Consider the following 24,713-nt stretch of genomic DNA (forward strand, 5'->3'; position numbering starts at 1 on the left):
TTATAGCCTATAAATACTTATAAATAGCTATTTATAGCCATTATCGCCAAATTGGTGGTTCTTGATTTAATTTCACTTTATTATTATACACGCCTTCTAGCAGTGAGAGTAATTACAAAAACGTTTGTACGCTGACCGGCTGGTCTCACACAGTCAGCAGCTCCATCACAGCTCCCAAAATGTCGGCACAAATTTCCAAATTTATTTGGTTAAACTGATCCCATATTGGAAATCTAAATGTTACTTTCTCGCCTGAAAAATACATTAAAACTTCACAACAGCTTTTTTTAAGACTTAAAAACAGCTTTCTGGCATGTAAAAGTGGATAACCGTGGATGTATTAACACTGGTGACGGGCGACGCTAAGCTAAATAATGGCACTTCTGCTCTAAACTGAAGTGAGAACAACATAACACAACGCAGATGAACCCTAGTTCAGGCAAAGAATAAGGTGAATAGTCCAGTATCATTATTTTGTTGCTTACAGTAAACACTGCTTGTCCTTATGTGCTCCAAATTATTTTTTATGAGCGACTCATGTTGAGAAAACACATCATTTTTGCAGAATAATAATGTTTCCTGCTGCTAACAAGGAGAGAATAAAAAATCGAAAACAATGTACATGAATTAAAACGTTTATTGAGCTTTTTACGTGCTTGGCACCTGTATTTACATTTTTTAAAAATGCCTCAAAAAGAATTACTTTCCCTTTTTTTCACACATTTCTTTTTTATAACAGATTGGCCTGTAAAAGTGTTATATTGCTCAGCACTTAAATACACATCTCTACAACAACACACCAAAACATACTTTAATTACTCTGTTTTGCTATTGCTTCTTTTTTATAACTTTTCACACAACAACTTTTAAGCTTATGTTATTGATTGCATTCGCCATCTTTTTATATATATGCTAAAAAAAACAAAAACAACATAATCCACTCGAAAATAGTGAAGCCATTCCAGTCTGTGAGGGTCGATGGAGTCCTGACGCCTGCTGGGAGTTTTCAGGTGAACTCGACCTGCAGCTCTTTTTTTAGCGTGTCGTTTTCACCCCGCGGCGTCCAGATACTTCATCTCCTGCGTGTGTGTGTGGAGCAGCGGGTCATTCAGTGATCTTCTCCAGTTGTTTCGTTCCAGTCAGACCGTGATGCCGAATCTTGACATCGCTAAAAAGGATTCGGCACAAGTGCTGCGTGAAGTAAAACAAACTTCTGGATCACAGTGAAGATTCTTTGGTTACATGACGTCACGGCCTTTTGAGTCCCGAAAAATAAAATCAAGAATGAGTCACTTGAGTGTTGCTACTATTGCACCATAACAGATTCACAATCCCTTCTGAGCTTCGTATTACAATCTGTTGAGTCTGTTTCCTGTTAGAAACAGAAAGAGAGTCGTCCCAATTATCGCTTCATTAATACAAAGATAATTAAATAATAGTTCTGACTCCCTTTATAATGCTGTATGTGGTGGAGTGTCTTTAAAAAACACGTATCCTTTTCTGAAAGGTAAAAACAGCGGTTCAACATCAACGCCACACCGGGTTCATAGATTAGAAGATTTGCTTCTCAGAAACATGGCGGACTGTTTCTACACCATGTGCATGGACATCTGAGAGGAGGAGCCGTACTGGCGTCCGTCGCAGGAGCCGCCGCCCTGCTGGCCGCCGCCGGTGTTGCCGATCATGTGCATGTCCATGCTTCCGTTGGACAGGTACTGGCGCTCGGCGAAGGCCCCGGCGGGAGACGAGGAGCAGAGCAACCCTCCCTGGGGCTTCTCGGGGCTGGCGGCCAGGCGAGGGGAGGTGGGGAAGTTGTATCCGTACAGGTTGTAAGGGTTGTGCAGGGAGAAGGCGTTGTAGGAGCCCTGCTGCACGTGGTGGTGGCTCCCGCTGAACATGTGGGCGGAAGACGGGGAGGAGCCGGATGAAGAGGACGAGCCGGAGCCAGAGCCGCCGCCGGCTTGCATCACGTACTGAAGCTGCGAGGCTGGGAAGGAGCCGAGCTGACCGCCGTAGGCATCCATTTTTCCTCCAGAGCCGCCACCACCGCCGCCTGTCAGCGAGGCATGAGCGCTGCCCTGCATGCCCGCGGCAATCAAGGAGGAAGTCCTCTGCGGCAGGAAGGATTCAGAGGTCTGACCAGACCCCACGGCGCCCCCCGCGGCCTGGAGGCGTCCGTAGGAGCTGTCGGCCAGGCCGCCGTAGCCCTGCAGGGCCGCCATGTTGCTGCGGGCGCAGGCCGGGTACTCGGACAGGCCCAGGTTGCACAGCTGGCTTTCCCTGCAGCCCACATTGAAGGTGTTGGGGGCGAGGTGGAAGGTGGGAGGGGAGCAGGAGGGAGACAGGAGGTGAGCCGCTCCAGAGGGGGACGGGGTTCCTGTGCTGGAGGTGGTGGGAGACGTTCCTGTACTGCCACCTGGAAAACACACAGATACAGAGACGGTGAAATACAGGTAATATAATATATTTATATAAAACGGAAAAATAAAAACAACCAGTTGAGTCAGTGATAAAATACACATAATACTCAGAGACTTTGGTCAGGATCAAGAGGAGTCATACGGGTCATGTAAACAACATATTCTGTTTGAATATTCTGAATTATTCTGAATGGAGCATTTTCAGATTAAGACATGTGGGATATGCCGATATTATTCAGGTTTTAGGAGCATTCTTTGGACGTGTATACGCAAATCCAAAGGGTCGCCAAACTTTCAGAGGTCGGAGCGGGCTCAGCTCCAAACTTGCAATAAATTTTGGCGAGGGAAAAACTGTCATGGCCATTTTCAAAGGGGTCCCTTGACCTCTGACCTCCAGATGTGTGAATGTAAATGGGTTCTATGGGTACCCACGAGTCTCCCATTTACAGACATGCCCACTTTATGATAATCACATGCAGTTTGGGGCAAGTCATAGTCAAGTCAGCACACTGACACACTGACAGCTGTTGTTGCCTGTTGGGCTGCAGTTTGCCATGTTATGATTGGAGCATATTGTTTAATGCTAAATGCAGTACCTGTGAGGGTTCTGGACAATATCTGTCATTGTTTTGTGTTGTTAATTGATTTACAATAATAAATATATACATATATTTGCATAAAGCAGCATATTTGTCCACTCCCATGTTGATAAGAGGATTAAATACTTGACAAATCTCCCTTTAAGGTACATTTTGAACAGATAAAAATGTGCAATTAATTGTGATTAACTATTTTAATCGACCGACTTCCCTAATTATGATAAATACAGTTATTTATGAAAATAAAAATGAATTTTTTTGTCTTAAAACCATTGTGATGTGTGTTAATGTTTACGAGGCAAGTAACGAGAGTTCAACCCCCCAGAACGCTAACCCTAGAGCGCCGCCGCCTCCTATGGCGCCTATGGGGGGCTCCAAATCTGAATTTTGCCTAGGGCTGGCCCTGGGGAGCATTTCCCAGCATGCACTGAGTCAGACTTAGCTACACTATGAATTCACCTGTTGCCAATTTACAACCTCGTTGATCCACGTGGACGTTTTCAGACTCCGACCTCTCGGACTAATTACAGTCTTTGAAACCCTCTAGATCCAGAACCGTATCGTAAAAAATATACACCGCTGGTATGTGGAGATAAATATGGATTCAGTTTGGACCGAGTCTGGTCAACAGAGCTGCCCCCACACCCCAAGTCCTTTTAGTATCCAGTGAGTGGGGCCTTTCACAGTGAAATGATAGCATATTTCTCTATTAATGAGAATTTGGCTCTGGTTCATCTTGCTGTTGGAGAAATTCAGTTTGAACCCGGAATGAGGAGGAGGCAGAACTAAATAATCCAGGACTCGCTTGGCTGGGGTTCTGATTTTGCACCATATGCCTTCGATAATATCGCTGCAGTGCTCTGAAAGGGGAGGGTGGGGGGGGTAGAAAGGTAGACATATATGAGGAAAAAGAGCGAGGCGGACGATAGTTTGGTGATGTCATGTTTTCCTCTGGTTAGAAGGGCTCGAGGTGCTTCAGCGCCGAGGGGGAACAGTTGATTACATGAAGGGAAAAGGGTGTCTGGTGCCATAAGGGCAAAGACACACACATACAGGGTTCACAGGCGGTGATTAAATCCTAATCACTTTGGAGGAGTTTAATGATAACAAACACATGTCCGCCCGCTCAGACAAAAAAAGCGTCACGTCATGCTGACCTCCAGAGGTAACCGGGAGAGGCTCGGTTGCTTTTAAAAAAGCGGCGGCAGCAGCGGCGGCGGCGTGGCCCTCGGTATGAGCCGTGACTAAGACCTTGCGCCGGAGGCCCTGGAGCCGGGACAAAGGGAGGCGGCCCCACGGCTGACGCTGACTCGTGTCGCCGGAGCCGTTCCAAAAGCCACAGGGTTCGTTTAACGATTTTATTTTGGAGGGCTGCAGCGTGATGTGAAAAGTTCAGCAGACGCCTGCCGGAGCTGCCAGGGGGAGCAGCTCACATAAAGGACGACCATAGCTGATGTGGTGTGTGGTGATATATGCAGGGAAAGTATGCAGAGAGAGAGAGTTCAGGTTGGGACAGCACGCTCCAAAGTCATCGTGCACTACTCTCAGTTTTAGACACAGTTATATATATATGCAGTTAAAACAGATGTTGCTTAATTAACAGCTAATTATACCATATTTATGTTTTATTTAGCCAGGATAATCCCACTGAGATTGTGAATCTCATTTTCAAGGGGGTCCGGGCCAAGATGGCAGCTTAGAAGTTTTACACACATAAAAATACAAAATAACAGACCTAAAAACTAAACTGTAAAAAGGTTAAAAAGCTCCCACTAAGACGAGGGTCCAAAAACGTCACTAAAAACGGGACAGGTTCTAGTAACGACTGATAATTTGTTTGCGTGGACGGAGGTTGCAGCTACTGTTTTTGGCGTCAGTAGAAAAAGGAGCTGGTTCATGTAATACGGCCTCTTATACAGAAAATGTACAAATGTTCCACTCTACCATTATATAAAGAACACAAACTGCAATGATGTGTGCAGAAACCCAAATCTTAACGCAGCATGATAAACTGAATGTAACAGTTTTAAAGAAGATTAACTTGCATGAAAATATAAAATATCACCATAATCAATTGCAATCATTTGTTTCTATAATAGAAATTTAACGTAAACCCTGAGTAAGACACTCAATATGATGATTAAAAGATGGATTATCTTCTTGGTAATCTGAAATAATTGTTGCTGTGATAATGAATCACAATAATAACCATCAATTGTTTTGTGCCAACACGCTGATGACACATTCACATCTAATTGAGAGTGGTATTTAACGTTATAAAAGTGCATTAACGCCACTGGTTCTCAAAGTGGTTTCCAAGGATTCAGATCACATTTAAAATGAGGAATAGTTTAATTTCTCTATTATCCAGAACACTGGAACAGATCCAGGGCTGCCCCCTTTTAGTTGAATAGCTGTTTTTTATGCTTCTGTCATCCTGAATGACTTTTTTCTAAGAAACGTATGAGCACATCTCTGGTAAACAACAGATTTAAAGTGGTGCTTTTGTGTGACTGGAGAAACTCAGTTTAACAGATCTGTCGATTAAATCAACTAATCGATTAGTCGACAAAATCGTGTGAGAGTTAGTCAGTCAAGAATTTCTCTGATCGACGACAGCCCTACTAATCATGGTTTTTAGTTCACATTCATCTCTTCATGTCAAGAGCAGACGGTGCTTCAACCCAAGAGTGAAGATTCTCCCACGAGTTGTTTGGAGGGTAAAAAGCTGATCTAATTGGGTCAGTGGGCTCTGATATGTCTGAGGAGAAAATGTTCAGGTCTCCGACATTAAGCGAGACAAAATCTACCATAAAAAAGCTTTTTAAAGGGACTGTTTGTAACTTCTTACACGTATAAATCCACCGGGTCGCGTGTGGCTGGAGTCTCTGCCTGCTTGCCTTCACTCACACAGCGTGCGCGTTCTTGCGCGTCTTCGGAGGCTGAAGCAGGAAAAGCCAACACTAGGATCAGATCTAAATCATGTTCATGGAGAGACCTTCGTCTGGTCAGCTAACATTACTGCCAAGCAGGTGAAATATAGAGTGATATTGTGGTTTTAGCTGACGTGTGTCGCCTCACTGTTTGAGCGATGCTCGTTCATTTCTATTTAGAGCGAGCAAGCGCGAGCATGACGCTGACTTTCGTTGACTTAACGACCACAGGTGTCGCTGTTAACAAGCATTTCTGAAAGTTACAAATAGTCCCTTTAACTCTCTAACAAATGCTCTGTTAGCATATCTGGAATCATTTATTTTGGGTGTCGTCAGGTGGAGGTCAAATCATCAGCTTTGGATGTCAGTCCTTCAAAATAAGACGAGGGATTCTTTCTAGCGAGAAGTAGAAGTAGAAATGGACTTTGCTCAACTTTTTAAGCTTGCTAAAAATATTTTTTCTGTTACTGTTCTACACTAAATCTCTATATCTATATACACGAAATCCTATAGGAGGACATTGAATTAGAAGTAGATAAGATATACTGAGGGGGGATTTTCAAGAGGCACATTGTGTTGTTTTCTCTTGTATACAGAGAGAGAATGAGTATCCACATACCTTGCTGTTTCTGCATGTTGGTGAAGTCTTCGAACGTGAGGGTCCTAACAGGAGGTCTCCAGAAAGCATAGGTCTCCATGATCGCCTCCAGGCCGGTCCTGACAAACAGACACACACAGAGAGAGAGATTTCAGAATTTAAAAAGAAAGAACAATAACGATCTCTGCATGTGAGTGTTGACCAGATGACATGAACAAAGAGAGAGAGCTTGGTGGGGAATTTTAACATTTTATTGCTTGTTTTTTAAGCCTCACATGGTCAAAGACTCTCTCTCTTACATCTATGATCAGATAATTCCCCTCAAGCCTGATCACTGCGGGAGCTCTTCTGACCAACGAGGCACGACGAGTTGTTTCAAACTCTCGCCTCATGACTAGGGTGGTCCAGATCCCTCAGCTGGGGAGCTCCAGACATGCTCTCACGTACATTTTCTTGCAAGTCCAAGTCAAGTCTCAAGTCTCTTATGGTTTTAATGAACGTTCTGTCATTTGCTGCATCCGGTCTGCTTCAAACACAGCATAGGATTTCAAAGCATGCACTGTATCATCACTCCTTTGATTAGCTGTTTGCTATATGAACACTTTAAATAGGACATTTGCAATGCAATATGAAAAACACAATAAAAACTTTCCTTTAAAGTTTAACAACTGTATTTTGCACCTAAAAATGGAAAATTACTCAGGGTAATAGGAAAATATTGCTAACTTTATTAGGCATGCAATAATAACCGTAACCTATTTTTCAGTTAGAGTACAACCGTATTGTATAATTACACGGTGTCTCCAACTAATGACAGTTAATTATCGGCTGTAAATTAACACATCCCTCTGGACTCTTAAACCTAGAGATGCTCACAAGTCATTTTTTGCAAGTCCAAGTCGAGTCTCAAGTCACTGTAGGTGCAACTTAAGTGTGACGTAAGTCCTCATCTCTGTGTTTTATATATAATGATGTTGTTATTTATGATCATTTTAACTGTGTAACGTGTCTTTGAGTTTCATGAAAAGCGCTCTATAAATAAAATGTATTATTATTATTATTATTAAAACTGACAGCCACTCCCTGAAAATGATCATAATGAACGTAAACAATGAACATGGCTATTGTTAGTACTCACTAGCTTGCTATTGGGCGGGTTTATTACAGTCCAGCGACAGCCAAAGATTTAGTTCCTTTTTTTGTCAAAGGATTTGATTTATTGATAGCTGTCGGGATGTAATGACAATTTCAACTAATATAACAAAAAATGCTTTTAAAGAAGATTACCAACTGTACTATACTTTATAATAACGTTGTTTTTGAAACAGTGCCATGTAAATAAAAGGTATTTTTAACTTTTAAGTCATAAAATTTATGACCAGCGCATGTGTGGGTGGATATGAGTGATAGACGGAGAGACCATTAGTGAGTAGGAGGAAATATATTGAGAGAAACAGAGAGGGGAAGTGATATTAGTTAATACTAATGTGTGTGTGAATGAAAGAGAGAGACAGAGGAGGAGGGTGGAGAGAGGGAGGGAGAAACTGGAGTCGTGCTTGGAGGAAACTGGAGCCATTAAAAAGGAGCAGGTTTTTACTGAGCACATAAATCTGGGTGACGTTTCATCTTGAATCTTGTACACGGTTCTCCTTCCTGCTTGATTTACTTCCCCGCACGCCGCTCGGCCCCCGTCCCAGGGAAAGCAGCGCCCGTCGCCGCTCGCCGTGTTATTTTAGGGCCACTAACTCCCCGGCCCTGGCAGCTCGTTAGTGCGCCATGCTAATCGGGCCGGGGCCCTCGCCATCACTGCACTCATTCATACAGTCACACCGGACCAACAAAATGAGCCGCTACAGGCCATAAAGCCCGGTCACCAGACACACCTGAGTTCTATATTAAGACGCCATTAAGAACGTCAGAAACAGGAAAACAAGCCGGTGCTTAATTTGAGAATTAGCAGTGCAGCTTTGCCCTTTTCTATTAATTTAAAATTTCCCCCTCGATGTGGAATTAGTTGGTCGTGTTCCACAGGAAACAGGCTGCGTTCACTCTGCAGTCACTCCACCGATATAATCCAAAGAAAAGCGTCTTAGCTGTTTCTGATGACTGTTAATGTCGCTCATATCCGATATTAATATAAACTGAGTTTAATGTTTAACAGACGCGTCTGGCACGGCAACAAAAACAAAAGATGTCACACCTGTTTTAATGTTTGCTGCTTCTTGTTTGCAACACTTTTATTTGCAGCTGTCTTCAACTTGTGCAGAGTTAGCTGATTGAGACCCGGTGAGATCATAGCGTGACACGGAGAGGCGACTGTTGGTTCTAAACAACAACGGCGTCTCCTGAAGAGGTTAGCGTAGATGCTGCTTTAGCAACAGAACTGGAGAGTATTTCTTCAATGAAAGAAGAGCAAAGAACGGTTGTTTTTGCCTTCAGTTAGTTCTGCTTTCATTAGTTTGATTGACAGATGGTTTATCCAATCACCTGCCAGGTATTTTTTTGAAAGTGCCTGCCCTTTTCCAATCAATTTCAAATGATGGCTTCTCAGATTGTTCTGTGGAACAAACCATCTAGAGCAAAAAAGAGCAATTCAAGAAGGTCACACTATTTCAATCAGGCCCTAACTAAATATTTTTGTTGAACCTAACAACCTTAACCTAACCAAGTTGTTTCCCGTGAAGACGGAAGTTTATTTTGAAAATCTGCATGCATGTAACAAGTGGAAATTGACATGTGATGCTGGACATTCATAAAAAATGCACAAAAAAATGAGGAATAACTTTTCGTAAGTTATTCAAACCGTCGTATGGGGATACATATTTTTATTATAGGATGATTCATTTTAAATTGAGATAAATTATCAAGCAACATTTACGTTGTTTCAAGGTAATTAAATATTCAAATGAATTGTTTAATTTGTGTTGCTTCACTGCAGAAACTTTATCGAGGTAAACTGGATAATCTCATAGTTCAGACATTTGTATTCTAATGGTATTATAATCTGGTACACTGAGCTCACTTTTTGTAACGTGATATGTTTCCTCTTTTTACGTTTGACCTTTCTGATCCCAGTCAGCGTGTCTGTCATTACAACAAACACTGTTCAAATGTGCCAAACTGCACTTGAGTCAAGACACGAAGAGTTTCCAAACACGCCAGATATGTTGGCACGTTGCAGAGAAATGTGTATAAAGTGATTCATCTGATCTGGTCTGATCTCACAGTGAAGCCAAAAAGTCTTGGCTTTAAATATCTCAATGAATATGCAGATAGAGAGAGAGAATGTGATGCTGTCAGACTGGACGGAAAAAAATATTTCATGTAACTTTTTTACCTCCCTAAAAGAAAAATGAATGAAAACAGTATTAAATACCTCCGATGTGTGATTACAAAACAACGTCTATGGAGCATTTCAATTTAAAGCACTTCATATTAAAATCAGAAATGGAGCTCAGTGAGTTCTTTCTCCTACACGCCTTTATTCATTTTTCCATATCAGCCTCGGCATTTGGCTCCTGTCTGCTGACATATCTTCACACAATTATCCTATCAGTTTTGCAATTGTAATATTTGCTTGTGTTCTCATGACATAAAAAAGACTGCTGGGGATCCTACGGGATCTGACTGCTGCAGCCGGCAACGACAGACAAAAAACAAAGCAGGAGGGCGGCAGAACAGTGACGTATAACACTGTCTCCAAGAGGACCTTTTTCTGTGCATCTTGCAGGTAGCAGAAGGTTAAACTGTTAGAGGGATGGGGAGAAAATGTTGCAAATAGTTTAGCAACCGTAGCCGTATCCGTGAGTGGTATTAGCAACAATTTCTCTTTATCTCTGAAATGTTCGCCGATATTGTAAGACTCTTTTTGATAAGTCTGTATTGTCTGATTGTTATCAGGCCATTAGATAGGCGTTGGCGGTTGCTATAACCACCATACATGTGGGTCAGAAGGGGCCTACTGCGTCTACTACGTTGTAAAAGTGAAAGTGAAACTTAAAAAGCAACACATTCTAACATGTAAAACTGCATGAAAAACAAACAACAAAGCGTGTTTAGGCAACAAAACTACAACTTCTTTAGGTTTAGGCAACAAAAACACGTATTTATTTAGGGAAAAACATGTTTTGGCTGAAAATAACTACGTTTCAAAAGTGAAAGTGAAACAAAGACAACTCCACATTGTTGGTTTTCACACAGGATGCACCTCCTGGTCTTCTGGGTGAAAGCCTTGTTTTTGTCATTGATTATCATTATTCTTATTATTAAAAATCGGATCTGAGCCCACATGGAAGGAAAAATAAATCTATTCATTTATGTGGCGCAGGACCACATGGTCTAAACTTCGAGCTGTGGTGTGAAATCTAATCTAATAATGTGTCTGAATTAAAAGCTACAGTTACATGTAATGTTCAGCAGACATCCAGCGTAACCTCCAGTACAGTGTGTGACCGATTAAACTCTTAAATCACCATAATTAGCAAAAAGCAGCAGTGTGAAGGTCAGAGGTCAGAGCTGCAGCTCACTAACAATATTCATGAATGAATGAAGATAAAAAGCAGCTGCAGACACAAAGAAACGGATGTTTAAGGTGACGGAAGTCTGAAGTGTCTACTTGAATCTGAACAGAACGAATCCCAACATCACGGCCGACTGAAGCGAAGGAATCCCGAACAGTCCCGTACGTGAGGATAAATTAATTTTCTCTCTCTCCGGGCAAATATCTCACTCTGCGTTATCTTTTAATCTGTAGCTTTTCTGCAATGAAATTCTGATGCCAGTTCATAAATCAAACAGCCTATTGTTTGAAAAACGGAAAAAGATGTCTCAAATATCTGTGTGCCAATAATGCAGACCAGATGGAGGGGGGGCTGCTTTCATGTGTGTGGAGGGGTCTGGTGGTTCGGTACACACACCCCTCTTCTTCCTCCTCCTCCTCCTCCTCTCCACAAACGTTGTATATGATAATTCAGAGACGGAGAGGAAGAGAGACAGACGGAGAGAGGAAGGAGGAAGAGGGACGAATTAAGGGAGAGGAGAGACAGACGGAGAGAGGAAGGAGGAAAAGGAAGAGAGACAAATTAATCGAGAGGAGAGACAGACGGAGAGAGGAAGGAGGAAGAGGAAGAGAGACAAATTAATCGAGAGGAGAGACAGACGGAGAGAGGAAAGAGGAAGAGAGACGTATTAATGGAGAGACAGACGTAGAGAGGAAGGAAGAAGAGAGAGAGGAGGAAACTCCAGGACAAGACGAGTAAGGAAGACAAAATCAAACATATTTAAAGACATCATAAGCTGGCTCAAAAGGTGTGTGATGATCAGTAATATGATTTATGATGCCACAGCGTCGACAGCCAATAGGAGCCCTCCCTCCGGCTGACATCAGCACACCGGCAGTGACAACACAGCTGATGCAACAGTGCAACGCCCCGTCTGTCTGTCTGTCTATATGTCTACATGGTGTGAGACAGGAAGAGGAGGGCTCAGATATATAATATATCTTAAAGAGTCGTATAATGATCGATGCTGCATGATTTCCTGGTTTCAGCGACTTGTATGGTGTGTAATAAAAAACATGACTCATGACTAAGCATGGATTTGCAGGTTGAAAGATGTCTAGACGTCTAAGTTGAAGTAGGCGAAAATCAGTTGAAAATGCATGTCTTTAGACGGTTACATGTAACTCTTGTTTCAACAGCATTTTAATGGCTATATTTCAGTCTGCAGCAGCTCCTAAATATGCAACCTGATCTCACAGGAAGACTCATAAATGGCACGACATGACAAGGATGTTCTGCGTGTCATGATAACGCATTTTAGCCTTTTCGAGTGTCATTTTTACACCACACAACAAAACTTCGTCCGCAGTTAAGTTTAGGCGACAAAACAACTTGGGCTTAAAATAAGTGTGTAAACTAAGTAAACTACATGCAGAAACAACGTCACTTAAGCACGGAAAACATGCTCCAAACGTCACTGAGGTATCATCAAAATAACTCAACAACACTTTGGGACACGAACATCGGTCTACTGGATGAAAGTCCTGTGTTTGTTGGACCCGCCTACAATAAGCTGTCTCTCTCTCTCTTGTTATTCTACGTCATGAGCTCTGAACGTAGCATATTTACACAAATGCGTTTACATTGCAGTCAGTACAGACTACATGGCGTACAAATGACACGCCATTTAGTGCGACTGGTCTGAAATATATACTATAAATGTGACTACAAGTTGGTGCAAGAGAAGCTACAGAGAAACAAGAGCTGTGACAGGTCAGCGTGGGCTGTTGATAGTAAAACAACATCAACAAAGTTAACTGCAAACCCTCTTCTGGCTACAATCATCACGTTATACCACACTGGGTGAAAAAAACACCATGACTTCGGGGTATATAATTAGAGCATGACGTCAGTTTATGATGTAGAATACCTCAAGACGATGATAGTAATACAGAGAGAGGTCAGATCTGTCTGTCTGTGCTGCAGCTGGTTTTATATGGAGCAACATATGGTGCTATCTTCAGACCATTATTTCCATATTAAAGGTCACACAGATTTGTGAGGAGCAGCGTATAAAATACTGTAACTGTTGGTAAACATGATGTTGTGATGATAACGAACCTGTTTCTGCCAGAGTCCCTGAATCCTTTGGCGAACGGGTTGCGGTCGATCTTTAGTCTGGTGATCTGCAGACGACAAGAACATGGAAAGGAGATCTTTATGTGATTATTGGAGCTTAAAATGCCTTTCCAAAAACACTTAAATATGACAACGTTTCTGTGCTATTTCATAATAAATTGTGGGTCATTCTTTGTTTCTGTTAATTTTTTCTCTAAGCGATCTAGAAGTGGGTTCCTACTTTGCAATGTAGTATTGGCAATAAGCTCCATAATCCAAATTTAAAGTAGAAATTAAAGTAGAAATGGTTGAATTTTGGTCAATTTGAGAAGCAACACCTGAGAGAACACGTTCTAGAGAGATAATGCAGTTATAATAAAACATTGATGAGACTGAGGCTCTGTATTTATCTGACTTTGGCTCATAAAAGTGTTTGTAAAAGTGTTCCCAAATGTCATATTTTTTTGCAGGAAAAGCAGGGATTTAAAAAAATAATGCAAATTTAGCAGGGACTATTTGAATTTGCAATAATTCCTGTGGTTGCAAGACCTGTGGGGCGACTGAAAACTCAAACGAGAGCTGCATACCTGTTGGTTCTGGTAGGCAGTGACGGTGGTGAAGACGGTCTCAGGGAAGCTGAAGGTCTTGACTCCCTCCCCGCTGGGCACCGCCTTGTTTTGAGACAGTTCGCTGCTGAAGTCCTTCCTGATGACGTGAACGCGAGGCTGATACTTGTGCATGGAGTGGAGGATGATCTGGAAACATGAAAGGGAAGAAGATCTTTGTGAGAATAAGCACAAAATGATGACGGACACCAGATTGAGAACGTATCTTTTATCCCTTTGCAGGCAAAATCAAACATCACATTCTCAATTTTTATGAATCTGAAACCAGAGAAGAAATAAAGTGCTAATATTTATTTAATGACACAGTGACAAGACATGTGGAACAGATGTCAAACTTGTGTTGGATCAGGTTCCAGTGAGGATCCAGAGTGTTGTTGTGAAGGATTACTGGTTAGGAAGTGACTTTGGTGTCTGAAGGCCTCATAAATTCAGTGATGTATCACCAATCTGTATGTGCGTACATGACGTGAGCCTCGAAACTTTCCAAAACAAAAAACCCTCAAGCCCTCAATTTTCCTCTCCGCGAACACACAATACATGTAAGTCCTTTGCAACATCAATTAGCGTCTCCATCAGGGCCACGTGACACGAAGCGGAAACCGAGTTCACGCCGCGATGACGCTCGCCGGAGGGCCGAGGATTATTTCACAGCGGAGCGGAGGCGTCAGACGGTGTCGGCCCCAGCCTCGCCTCGGGGCCTCGGTCTGCTCTTGATTAATCTGAGAGTGAGAAAACCGACCCAGAGCCAAACTCCCCCCTCAACCCTGTTGCAACAGGCAGAGGGGGTCATTTCTGAGGGAGGAAACAGCTCCGAGTATCAGAAACACACTAATGATGACTGGGCTGCAGCAGAGATACACACAGATGCATTATAATAATAAATAAAATAACATGTTTTATCTCCATCTGCCCAGACATCACCTGTCCATCAAACTGTGTGGGCGGTGCTCTGGTGTCTCTGATGTCTCTGGTGTTGTGCAAAATTGTGTTTTCCGGAATAAATAGATGTTGCCAGGCTGCAGCTTTACAAGAAAAGGAAGAAAAACTTTCAAAAGTTGTGGGTTGTTTTGTTTTCCTGCTGCCGGGGTTCTTTCAACTGGTAAAACAGCATTTTAAATATGGAAACTACAGAATTTAAGTGGCTCAGAAGTAAAAATTTGGGATTTTTTTCTGTGTCTTTATTTATTTTTTATTTTTATTCTTTTAATATTTTATTTTATTTTAATATAACACAAATACAGTATACTGTATATACAATCTTTGACGAGGGCAGTAACCCAAGAAATACATTAAAAACATATTTTAATAACCACAACTTGGGAGAAAGAAAAAATATAATAATAATAATAATAATAATAATAAATATGAATGCATAAAAATGGAAACTAAGGAACTAAAGTATCAGAAGTAAAGGTTTGTGATTTTTGATCACTTGATGTCCTGTCCACCGTGATCATTTTAATGTGTAAGTGAGGGGATGCACGATTATATTTTATTTATTTATCTTAATTTCAACATAACACATGAAAAAATGTTTAAATAATAAAATAAAAAATTGTGCATCCCCTCACTTGCACAATATATATATATATATATATATATATATATATATATATATTATTTTTTTCTTCTTCTTTTGTCTCTTTATGTCGTTTCCACCGTGATCATTTTATTGTGCAAGTGAGGGGATGCATCATTTTATTTTATTTTATTTATTTATTTATATTTTTTAAACATATTTCAATAACCACAAGTTGGGAAAAAGAATAAAAAAATTAAAACCAAACTAAATTAAACTAAGCTAAACTAAACTAAAATAAAATAAAATAAAATAAAATTAAATAAAATAAAATAAAATTAAATAAAATTAAATAAAATTAAATAAAATTAAATAAAATTAAATACCAGACAACGAGCGTTAAACCAGCGAATAGAAAAGCTTTCATGACGTGGATGCAGGTTGAATCAGTCACGTTTTAACAATAGAGATTTCGAAATCGACACAGAAACCCACACGGCCCAGAGGAGTCCTGCTTCTAGTCCCCAGTCGGCCGGAGGTGGTGTCAAGTCAAAGCTGGAAAACAAACTGGGAACAAACGCCGGCGAGGGCAGCCAGAGGACGTCGGCTGACAGTTGTTCACGCTCAGATACAATCAGGCTAAATAAGTGATGTTTTCATTAAATGACGTTCCTTTGAAAAATCATCTGGACATTCACAACCCGAGAGACACGGACGCGTCCGCCACGTTAACAGATGTGTCTCCAGAAAGTCAAATCAAATCACATTTTGTTTATAAAGCAGATTTTTACACGACGGAGTGGCCTAAGTGGATTTTCAAACATGGTTAAAAACACTTTCAGCCATCAAAGCAATAAATAAATTAGTGTTTAGGTCACCAGTACTGACTGTAGATATGAGCAGAGCTACAACATGCTGCTGTCATGTGAAACACTAGAAGAAAAACAGACAAATGTTCAAAGCAGACTCTGCAGAAAATCCTTCATTGATACATCACGATGCAACGGATCATTAACAACAAAGCAGCTATGAAACAAAAGGAGAAATGTTTTGGCCGGTCCGGCTCGCTTCTTGCGTTTTATTAGTTTTTCCCACAGACCGGCGGCGAGGACAGACAGGAAGTAGACGACAGGCCGGAGTGACGGCGTGAGTCGGATCTGAAGCCCCCGAGGCTAACGAGTCCAGCCGGCCAACGAGGCGTCCCAAACACAAAGACTTCTACAGAACGATGAACCTCTGTCTTCAAACGACATCAAGCTGCTCGATTGTTATTCAGTTGATCACAAGTGTTTGGTTAAAGAAGCTGCTTTTGAACTTTTCTCTTTAAATTCTGAGCCATTAATCGATTATTAAATGAATCGACATCTATTTTGATAATTGATTAATCGCTTTGACTAATTTTTAAGGAAAAAACAAGTCATATTTCTATATAAATAAAGTATTTAACTTCTTTATTTTGATATACGTTCGGGCTGTTTAATCAATATGTGGAGTAGGGACAGGACGATATAGGATTTTATCGTGGACTGCGATAAAAAACACATTAAGTGGATCGTGGTGAATTTCCATTATCGGATTATTGGGATAGTGATTTTACACAATGTTACTATTTTTCTTGTTATTATTGTATTATAGTATTATTTTTTTATTTATGCATTTATGATTAGCTTATTAGAGATTGCTTAATTGTTTATTTTTTCACAAATAAAATGTGTGTCCTGTCTGTGATGCAATGAAAATATTTGTTTCTTAATAAAATGTAAGGTAAAGTGATTCTAGTATGTTTTGCAATATGAATATTGGGATAATATTTTGAATTATAATTATTTTGGCCAGGATAATAATGATTAACGTATCGTCTAATTAGTAGTCAAATTATCTCATAACACAACTAACGTAAGTAGTGAGTATAGGGACTTTTTTCAGACAACACATCTTGAAAATCTTGTTAAAGCTCCATATGACACATGAAATATAGCTCAAAATGAGTTTTCCCAGCTAATTTCAAGATCTCTGTTTATCTGCAAAGACCTAAATATTACATCCTATTTCAAGAAATCTTACCAAATGGATTTTCACATGTTGCATTTGTAGATTGTTTTTACTTATTATAAGTAAAAACACCTTATATTCATTGTTTTTTACTCATTTTTTAAGTGGCCTTTTTCCAGTTGCATTTGAGAATTATACTATTTATACTATTATATCGGATGTTTTATTTCTAACTTTACATTTGATTGTTCCTTATCTAGTCATGCACATTTAATGTTAATAGAAAAAATACTAAACTATACTATTTTAGGGTTTCTAAGTCGAGTGCAAGCACAACTTTCTCTGTTTTTTTTACACCAAAAGAGAGAGCAAAGACACTATTGTTTGCTCACAGACTAAATGTAGAATGACAAGCGTTTTATTTTTGAACAAAAGCATTTAAACCTCATCACCATATTATAAAGTAGCGTTTACCAGTCTGGATGCTCCGTCTCAGACATTATAAATATTGTTTTCTCTGCTTCTGTTGTGCCGCCGTGACGTCTGATGATTCACGACATGTACGCTGTCTGTTTCTGATGAGGCAGACATTTCACGACACCGCAAGATCGGAGAGGATGAGCGAGGAGCGGTGAGGTTTCCCCCCACACAGGAAGCGCCGAAATTAATTTCCTTTGGCCTCTAAGCGCCCTCCAGGGAAGACAAAAGGCCTTAAAGTGAGCAGCAGGAGAGGAAAGACGACCTCCCCTCACCCACTAACAATCCATATGTTATTACATTTGTCACCGCCGAGCTGATGGGATCATCTGCTGAGCTGTGACACAGCAGGAACCTGCCAGACGACTACACTCAACTGCACACCGCCATTTTGTCCAACGCAACTGGAAACATCTCCACGCCGCTTTTCTAATCATCTGGCATCGCCGCTCTGAGAGGAAATTGATTTGTAGCAGCTCTTCATGCAGCTATCAAAGCCTCTAGAATAGCTGGACAGTCCTGACGGGAGGCATCGAGCCATCCTCCTCTTCTGTTACGACGATCAGAAAAGAGCTGCTGGGTTTGATATTAATTCAGTCCACTTTAATTTCCACAAAAGACTCAATGAAACTGAGTAACTTTACATATTGTGCAGAAGGGATCAGATGAAGGGGAGCTTTGAGTTATGAGGTTTAATTTCGCCATTTTTCAGATTTTTATGGTTTTTAAATTACAAGTTTAGTGTTATTTTTATGTAACGGCCATTTGAGACGAAATATTTTGTGACACTTAAGTGCAGCACAATGTGTTCTCATTATCGACGCAGCATTACCTCATAGTTTAAATCCAGTAAGAACTATATGGAGACTGGGAGCTGAAATGTGTTTTGCTGTCTTTAAAGCCGCATTAATCAACTTCTGGTCGCTAGGGGGCAGAAAAACATCCAAACAAGCAGACAGATACACAGACGGCCACCGTGTCTTTGAGCTTTAAAGGTTGTTAACGTGTGAGCAAACAACTGCCTACTTACACAACAGTCTCAACTCGGCAAATACCGACGCTTGGTCAGCGGCCCCACGCTACAAACTATGACACTGTAGGTACCCCAATTTAGTTTTTAGGTTTACTTAAGAAACAAAACTACTTTGTTAGGTTTTGGAAAAGGTTAAAATAACAATGCTTGTTACATAACTTATGTACCCGGCGTTGGTTAAGTACTCAAGTTATGCAGAAAACCTAAACGGGAAGGCATATAAATAGCACGACATTACGGCATTCCACGTGTCATGAGGATGCATTTTAGGCTTGTCGCATGTCATTTAAGAGGGGCTGTAAAGCACCCAGGGAGCAACTTGGGGTTCAGTGTCTCATTCAAGTTCACTTCAACATGCAGACAGTAGGAATCGGGGGTTTGAACCGCCAACCTTTCGGTTAAAGGACGACCGCTCTACAGCCGCCCCGACGGTACTGTCTGCAGTTGGGTTTAGGCAACAAAACCATTTAGTTAGATTTAGGAGAAACGTCATAGTTGGGCTTAAAATAAGTACGTAAATTAAGTAAAATATATACGGAAAAAACGTAACGTAACTTGCAAAACAAAACACCGGTCTCCTGGTTGAAAGTCCTGTGTTTGTTGGACCCATCCACCTGCCCTCCCGGCCACCATAAGCGGTCTTTCTGGCTTTTTATTCTACGTCACTAGCTCTGAGCGTAGCATATTTGCGCAGATATATTTACATGGGACTCAGTACAGACTACATGGCGTACAAATGATAAACGAAAAGCAAGAAAGGCGTTCTTATTGTACACAACATTCCTTGCGCTTTATTGTTGCATTCATGCGCCTTTTCCTGCGAACGAGGTGAACAAGTCAACGTTGAATTGGTTTCACACTGGACACAAACAAAATCCATCCAACCTCCCCTCCCGCCGGTCCTACACATACTTTCTCGCTTTTTATACTGAACCAGTTGCTCTGACCGTCTGATAATGATGCGGATGGGTTTATATTGGAGTTAATCGAAAGCCTGGCCACTGACCAAGCATCGGTATTTGACGAGGTGGGAAAGAGAACGGGTTGACTAACACATCCAGCACACTTAGGCAACTTTATTGACCATATGGAGTTGTTTCTTCCTGCCTAATGAATTCAAGTCATTTTCTTTTTTCACTCCAACGTGATCTCCAGCAGCTCCTGACAATAAGAACTTGGTCTTCAGCTTGCTAACGCTAAAACGCCAGTTATTGTAGAGTTTTGTTATTTTTTATAAACCTGATTTTAATAATTAGCTGAGTATTTTCTTAGCTTTCACTGTAGGTTAAAACATAAGGGGCCAATCAAAGTTAACAATCAAAAGCTAATACAGTTTTCTTCCACCTTCTGTTGCCCCTTTTTCCCATGAAACCCATTTCTAACTATGGAGAAGTATAAAGTGCAAATGAGGGACTCACTTTAGCTCGCTGCCCACTTGCTGATTATACATGAAGACGGCCGTAAATCAAACAAATTGTGGTCTAACTCTTTGCATTACAGTTAAATATTTCACCTATGAAAGCCACATTACACATTCAGAGCAGCCAAGAACCAATAAGAGACTTACTTTAGCTCACCACCTCTGTTACTGACTGGCTGCAGGCGAGGCCGTAAATCAGGCCAACTGTGGTCAGACTTAAATTTTAGCTCGGTGGTGGTGTGGCTGCTGGAGCGAACTACAAATCAAATCCAATCATTAAGTGCCTTTAACGAAACCGTTTCATTACTAAACGCTCCGCAGAGCCACGAAGGAAATGAACATTATATATTAAAACAAGGGCACAGGTTCAAATCCCAGACCTCTAATATCTCTCCACGCTACTCCTCAAACCTAATAATACTCAGTCGGGGTGGACCATCTTCAAAAAGAAAAGTGTGGGAGAGCGGACCGTCATGTATCGCAGAAAATCACTCTCATGGCTCGGCGACTCATGAAAGCATGAAGTCCGTGAAGCACCGTGTCAACTTTCCTTTCAAGCAAACGCGTCAAAAACATCTCCCAGTTCCAACGGTGCGTTCATGTCTGCAGCACCGTGGAGGGACATGAAGTATAAAAGCACAAAAATGAAGCTAATAAATCACAACGAGGACATTTAAAACCCAGAAAGTTTCAGCTGAAATAGCGATCATCTTTGATACAGGATCCAACGCGGAGTTCCTTATAAAATACGGATCTGATTCATCTGTCGGTTCATGATGCAACTGTTTATGAAAAATGAGCTCAATTTAAGTGATTTGTGAGCTGCATAAAACCCCCAAAATCACCATTAAAACATGAAATATTAAACTGCATCAACCTGTTTGAAAGATTCCCTTTGCCTTGTGTTGCCTTCAGGTCATGTAGGAAATATCCAACCCTGTCGCATCTGCGTAAATCTGTTATGCTCCGAGTTAGAGACGTAGAATAAAAAGTTAGAGGGACTGCTTACGGCGGGAGGTGGATGGGTCCAACAAACACAGGACGTTAGACCAGGAGGCCGGTGTTCGTGACCCAAAGTGTTGTTGAGTTATTTTGAAGTTACTTTAGTGACGTTTGTGACTTGTTTTCTGTAGTTACGCTGTTTCCGTACGTATTTAACTTATGCCGGGTACATACTACACGGGAATCAATTTTTGGGCCAGATTCCCCCTCCCAACAATCGTCAGCAAAGCCCAGATTTTTCGATGGTTCTAATGATCTTTCCAGATATTCCTGTGGTGTGAGGTATGTTAAGAGTGTCATGGGAAGTCTCATATTTCTCATTATGCAACATATACTCATACATTTGTTCGTATGATATCTTACGAAAAGTCAGTCCTCATTTTTTTGTGCGTTTTCCTACGAATGTCCAGCAACACGTGTCGATTTCTGCTCATTACCAGCATGCAGTTTTTTCAAAATAAACTTCCGTCTTCACAGGAAAAAACTTGGTTAGGTTTAGGCAACAAAACTACTTAGTTAGGTTTAGGAAAAGATCGTGGTTTGGGTTAAAATAACTACGGAAGTGGCGTAACTTAAGTACGGAAGTTCCGTGACAAATAAATCAACGTTGACTTCTGGTTTAACACGAGACATGAACAGCGGCCTCCTGAGTGAAAGGTTTTTCACCCACTCATCCACCCCGACCTCCTACCTATGTGCCGTTTGTCGCTCATTATACTTCTTGGCTCACAATTTTGTGGATTACATATTGATTTTGTGGGATATACACAAATTACAGAGCATCACTTTTCGTAGGTATAGCTACGAAGAGCCTGCTCATTAATATAGAGGTCTTTTATGATGCTCTAAATATCTAAATATGGTCTTGAGTCATATACAAACACGGCAATGTTTCCTATAACAAATCCTTCATGTGTGCAGCGTTCAGTAGTGAAGGTAAAGAGAAGAAGAAGAGGTCTCTTACGTGTCCCTGGTCGTCCAGCTCATTGTTGGTGAGTTTGAGCTTGTCGAAGCTGACCACCTGCCTCATCCAGGTGTCTCCCGAGGCCAGAGAGTCCGGGTGGATGTAGGCCCGCGGAGGCACCGGGGAGTCGGCGTTTCCCGCCACCATCCACTTGGAGCTGTGGTACACGTACCTGGAGGACAAGACGGGGAAACGAGAATGTATTGATTGAAAAGATGCATTGTTTTTAAAAAGATGATCCTCAACAGAAATAGTAGATGTTCAGCATCTGGGACCTGAATGCTGAAAATGTGGCCATAAATTAATAATGAATTGTGCTTTATATTGAACAGGAAGTGAAGATCATTAATCTGGTTCTTAAAAAATGACTCAAACCGATTAATCAATTAGTGATTAATTTAATAGTTGACAACTGATTGATTAATCGTTGCATCTCTACACATATCTCTCAGATTTCTGATTCTAACCGTGTTTTAATCCACATAAGTGTAGTGTAATCTGCAGGACTAATATTCTCTCATCACTTCCCTGTTTTGAAAACTCATTTGGGTCTGTGAGGTTGCTTCAGGGTTGAGCGAGTTATTACAAAGACTGTTTGGAACGCCGCAGATTTTTTCTTTCACTCCCGCTGGCAAAACAAACTCCAAACACTCGGCCACGTTGCCACAACACCGGCTTTAAGGACTCATCTGTTGTTTCTTCATTGTGCTTGAAATTTCTACAAAGGAGCAACATAAAATCATCAACCAGCTGCAAGTCAGTCACACTCTCTCCGCCGCGGCATACTTTCAATCAAGCAGAGCCATAATATTTGATGATGTTGTGTGAGAGTTCGGGGCGTCGACTCGCGGGAGTCCCACCCGTTAAACAGCAGGGACGCACAAGAAAGAAAGAAAGTGACTTTCACTCTACTTCTTAAAAACAAGAAAAGAAAGGAGAGGGAAGGAAAGGAAAGGAAAGGAAAGGAAAGGAAAGAAAAGAAAAGAAAAGAAAAGAAAAGAAAAGAAAAGAAAGGAAAGGAGAAGAGAGGAGGAAAGGAAAGGAAAGAGAAAGAAAGAAAGAAAGGAATGGACAGGAAAGGAAAGGGAAGGGAAGAAAAGAAAAGAAGAGAAAGGAAAGGAAAGGAGAGGAAAAGAAAGGAAAAAAGGAAAGGAAAAGAAAGGAAAGGAAATGATAGGAAAAGGGCAGGAAAAGAAAAGAAAAGGAAAGGAAACAAAACAAAATGAAAGGAAAGGAAATGAAAGGAAGGAACAAAGAAGAAAAGAAAGAAGTGCACGGAGAGAAAAAGTGCAGCAAGATAAAGAAAGTCATCAAGAGATGAATGAGTGAGAGACGGTCGATGAACAGAAAGATAAAAGAAAGGTGGAGGTGGAGGTGGAGAAGGAGGAGGACGGGGAGGAACAGAGAGCGGTAGAGCGAGGTTGAGAATAAGTGGAGGAGAGCGAGTGTGAAGAACAGCTGTTTGAGTTTAGTTCTGGCCCTGAGCTCCGTCCAACTCATCACTCACTCCTGAAACACGGACAGAAACTCTCATTTGGTCCTTTTTTTATCGACTCCGAGGGGCTGCACCGCCCCGTCACACACACACACTATATATTTATATATATAGATATACAGTATATATAAATACATAAACACAAACACAACATACATTCTCATCCTTCACTCTACCACAAAACACACGGCTCACACACACACATATATTTAAAAAGCATCGGGGGCGTTTCTACGGGACGTTTGCAAACACACCCTCTGGTCTCCTGTTGTTTAGACCCTCTGATGTTTAGACCATTCATTTCTACTGAAAATGATCTTTTTTTACATTTTAAGAAATTATATAGTAACAGAGCATATGACAAAATAGAATAAAATAAAATTAGGGCTGCCAATCGATTTAAATATTTAATCGCAATTAATGGCATAATTGTCCATAGTTAATCGTGATTAATCGCACATTTTTTAACTGTTCTAAATGTACCTTAAAGGAAGATTTGTCAAGTATTTAATGCTCTTATCAACATGGGAGTGGACAAATATGCTGCTTTATGCAAATGTATGTATATATTTATTATTGTAAATCAATTAACAACACAAAACAATGACAGATATTGATCCAGAAACCCTCACAGGTACTGCATTTAGCATAAAACAATATGCTCAAATCATAACAATGCAAACTGCAGCCCAACAGGCAACAACAGCTGTCAGTGTGTCAGTGTGCTGACTTGACTATAACTTGCCCCAAACTGCATGTGATTATCATAAAGTGGGCATGTCTATAAAGGGGAGACTCGTGGGTACGCATAGAACCCATTTACATTCACTGATCTGGAGGTCAGAGGTCAAGGGACCCCTTTGAAAATGGCCATGCCAGTTTTTCTCTCGCCAACATTTAGCGTAAGTTTGGAGCGTTATTTAACCCCCTTCACGATAAGCTAAAACTTAAAACTGAGCCAGTTACAACCTAAAAAGCGTTAAAGAAATTAGTGGCGGAAAAACAAATTTGCGTTATT

At 41.0% G+C, this 24,713-nt stretch overlaps 1 protein-coding gene across 1 annotated transcript in view; it reads right to left on the reverse strand.

Annotated features, from left to right (window-relative positions):
• Positions 1-619: 619 nt before the first annotated feature.
• Positions 620-24,713, reverse strand: part of tbx15 (T-box transcription factor 15) — a 48,934-nt gene continuing 24,840 nt past the window's right edge. The window contains exons 4-8 of the mRNA XM_074657815.1: positions 22,201-22,372; positions 13,755-13,922; positions 13,171-13,235; positions 6,572-6,669; positions 620-2,416 (exon numbers count right to left, since the gene is read on the reverse strand). Of these exons, the coding sequence (XP_074513916.1) occupies positions 1,590-2,416; positions 6,572-6,669; positions 13,171-13,235; positions 13,755-13,922; positions 22,201-22,372 (1,330 nt within the window). The 3' untranslated portion in view covers positions 620-1,589. The remainder of the gene's footprint in view (positions 2,417-6,571; positions 6,670-13,170; positions 13,236-13,754; positions 13,923-22,200; positions 22,373-24,713) is intronic.

Source organism: Sebastes fasciatus, chromosome 14, assembly GCF_043250625.1.
Source record: "Sebastes fasciatus isolate fSebFas1 chromosome 14, fSebFas1.pri, whole genome shotgun sequence".
Lineage (NCBI taxonomy): Eukaryota > Metazoa > Chordata > Actinopteri > Perciformes > Sebastidae > Sebastes > Sebastes fasciatus.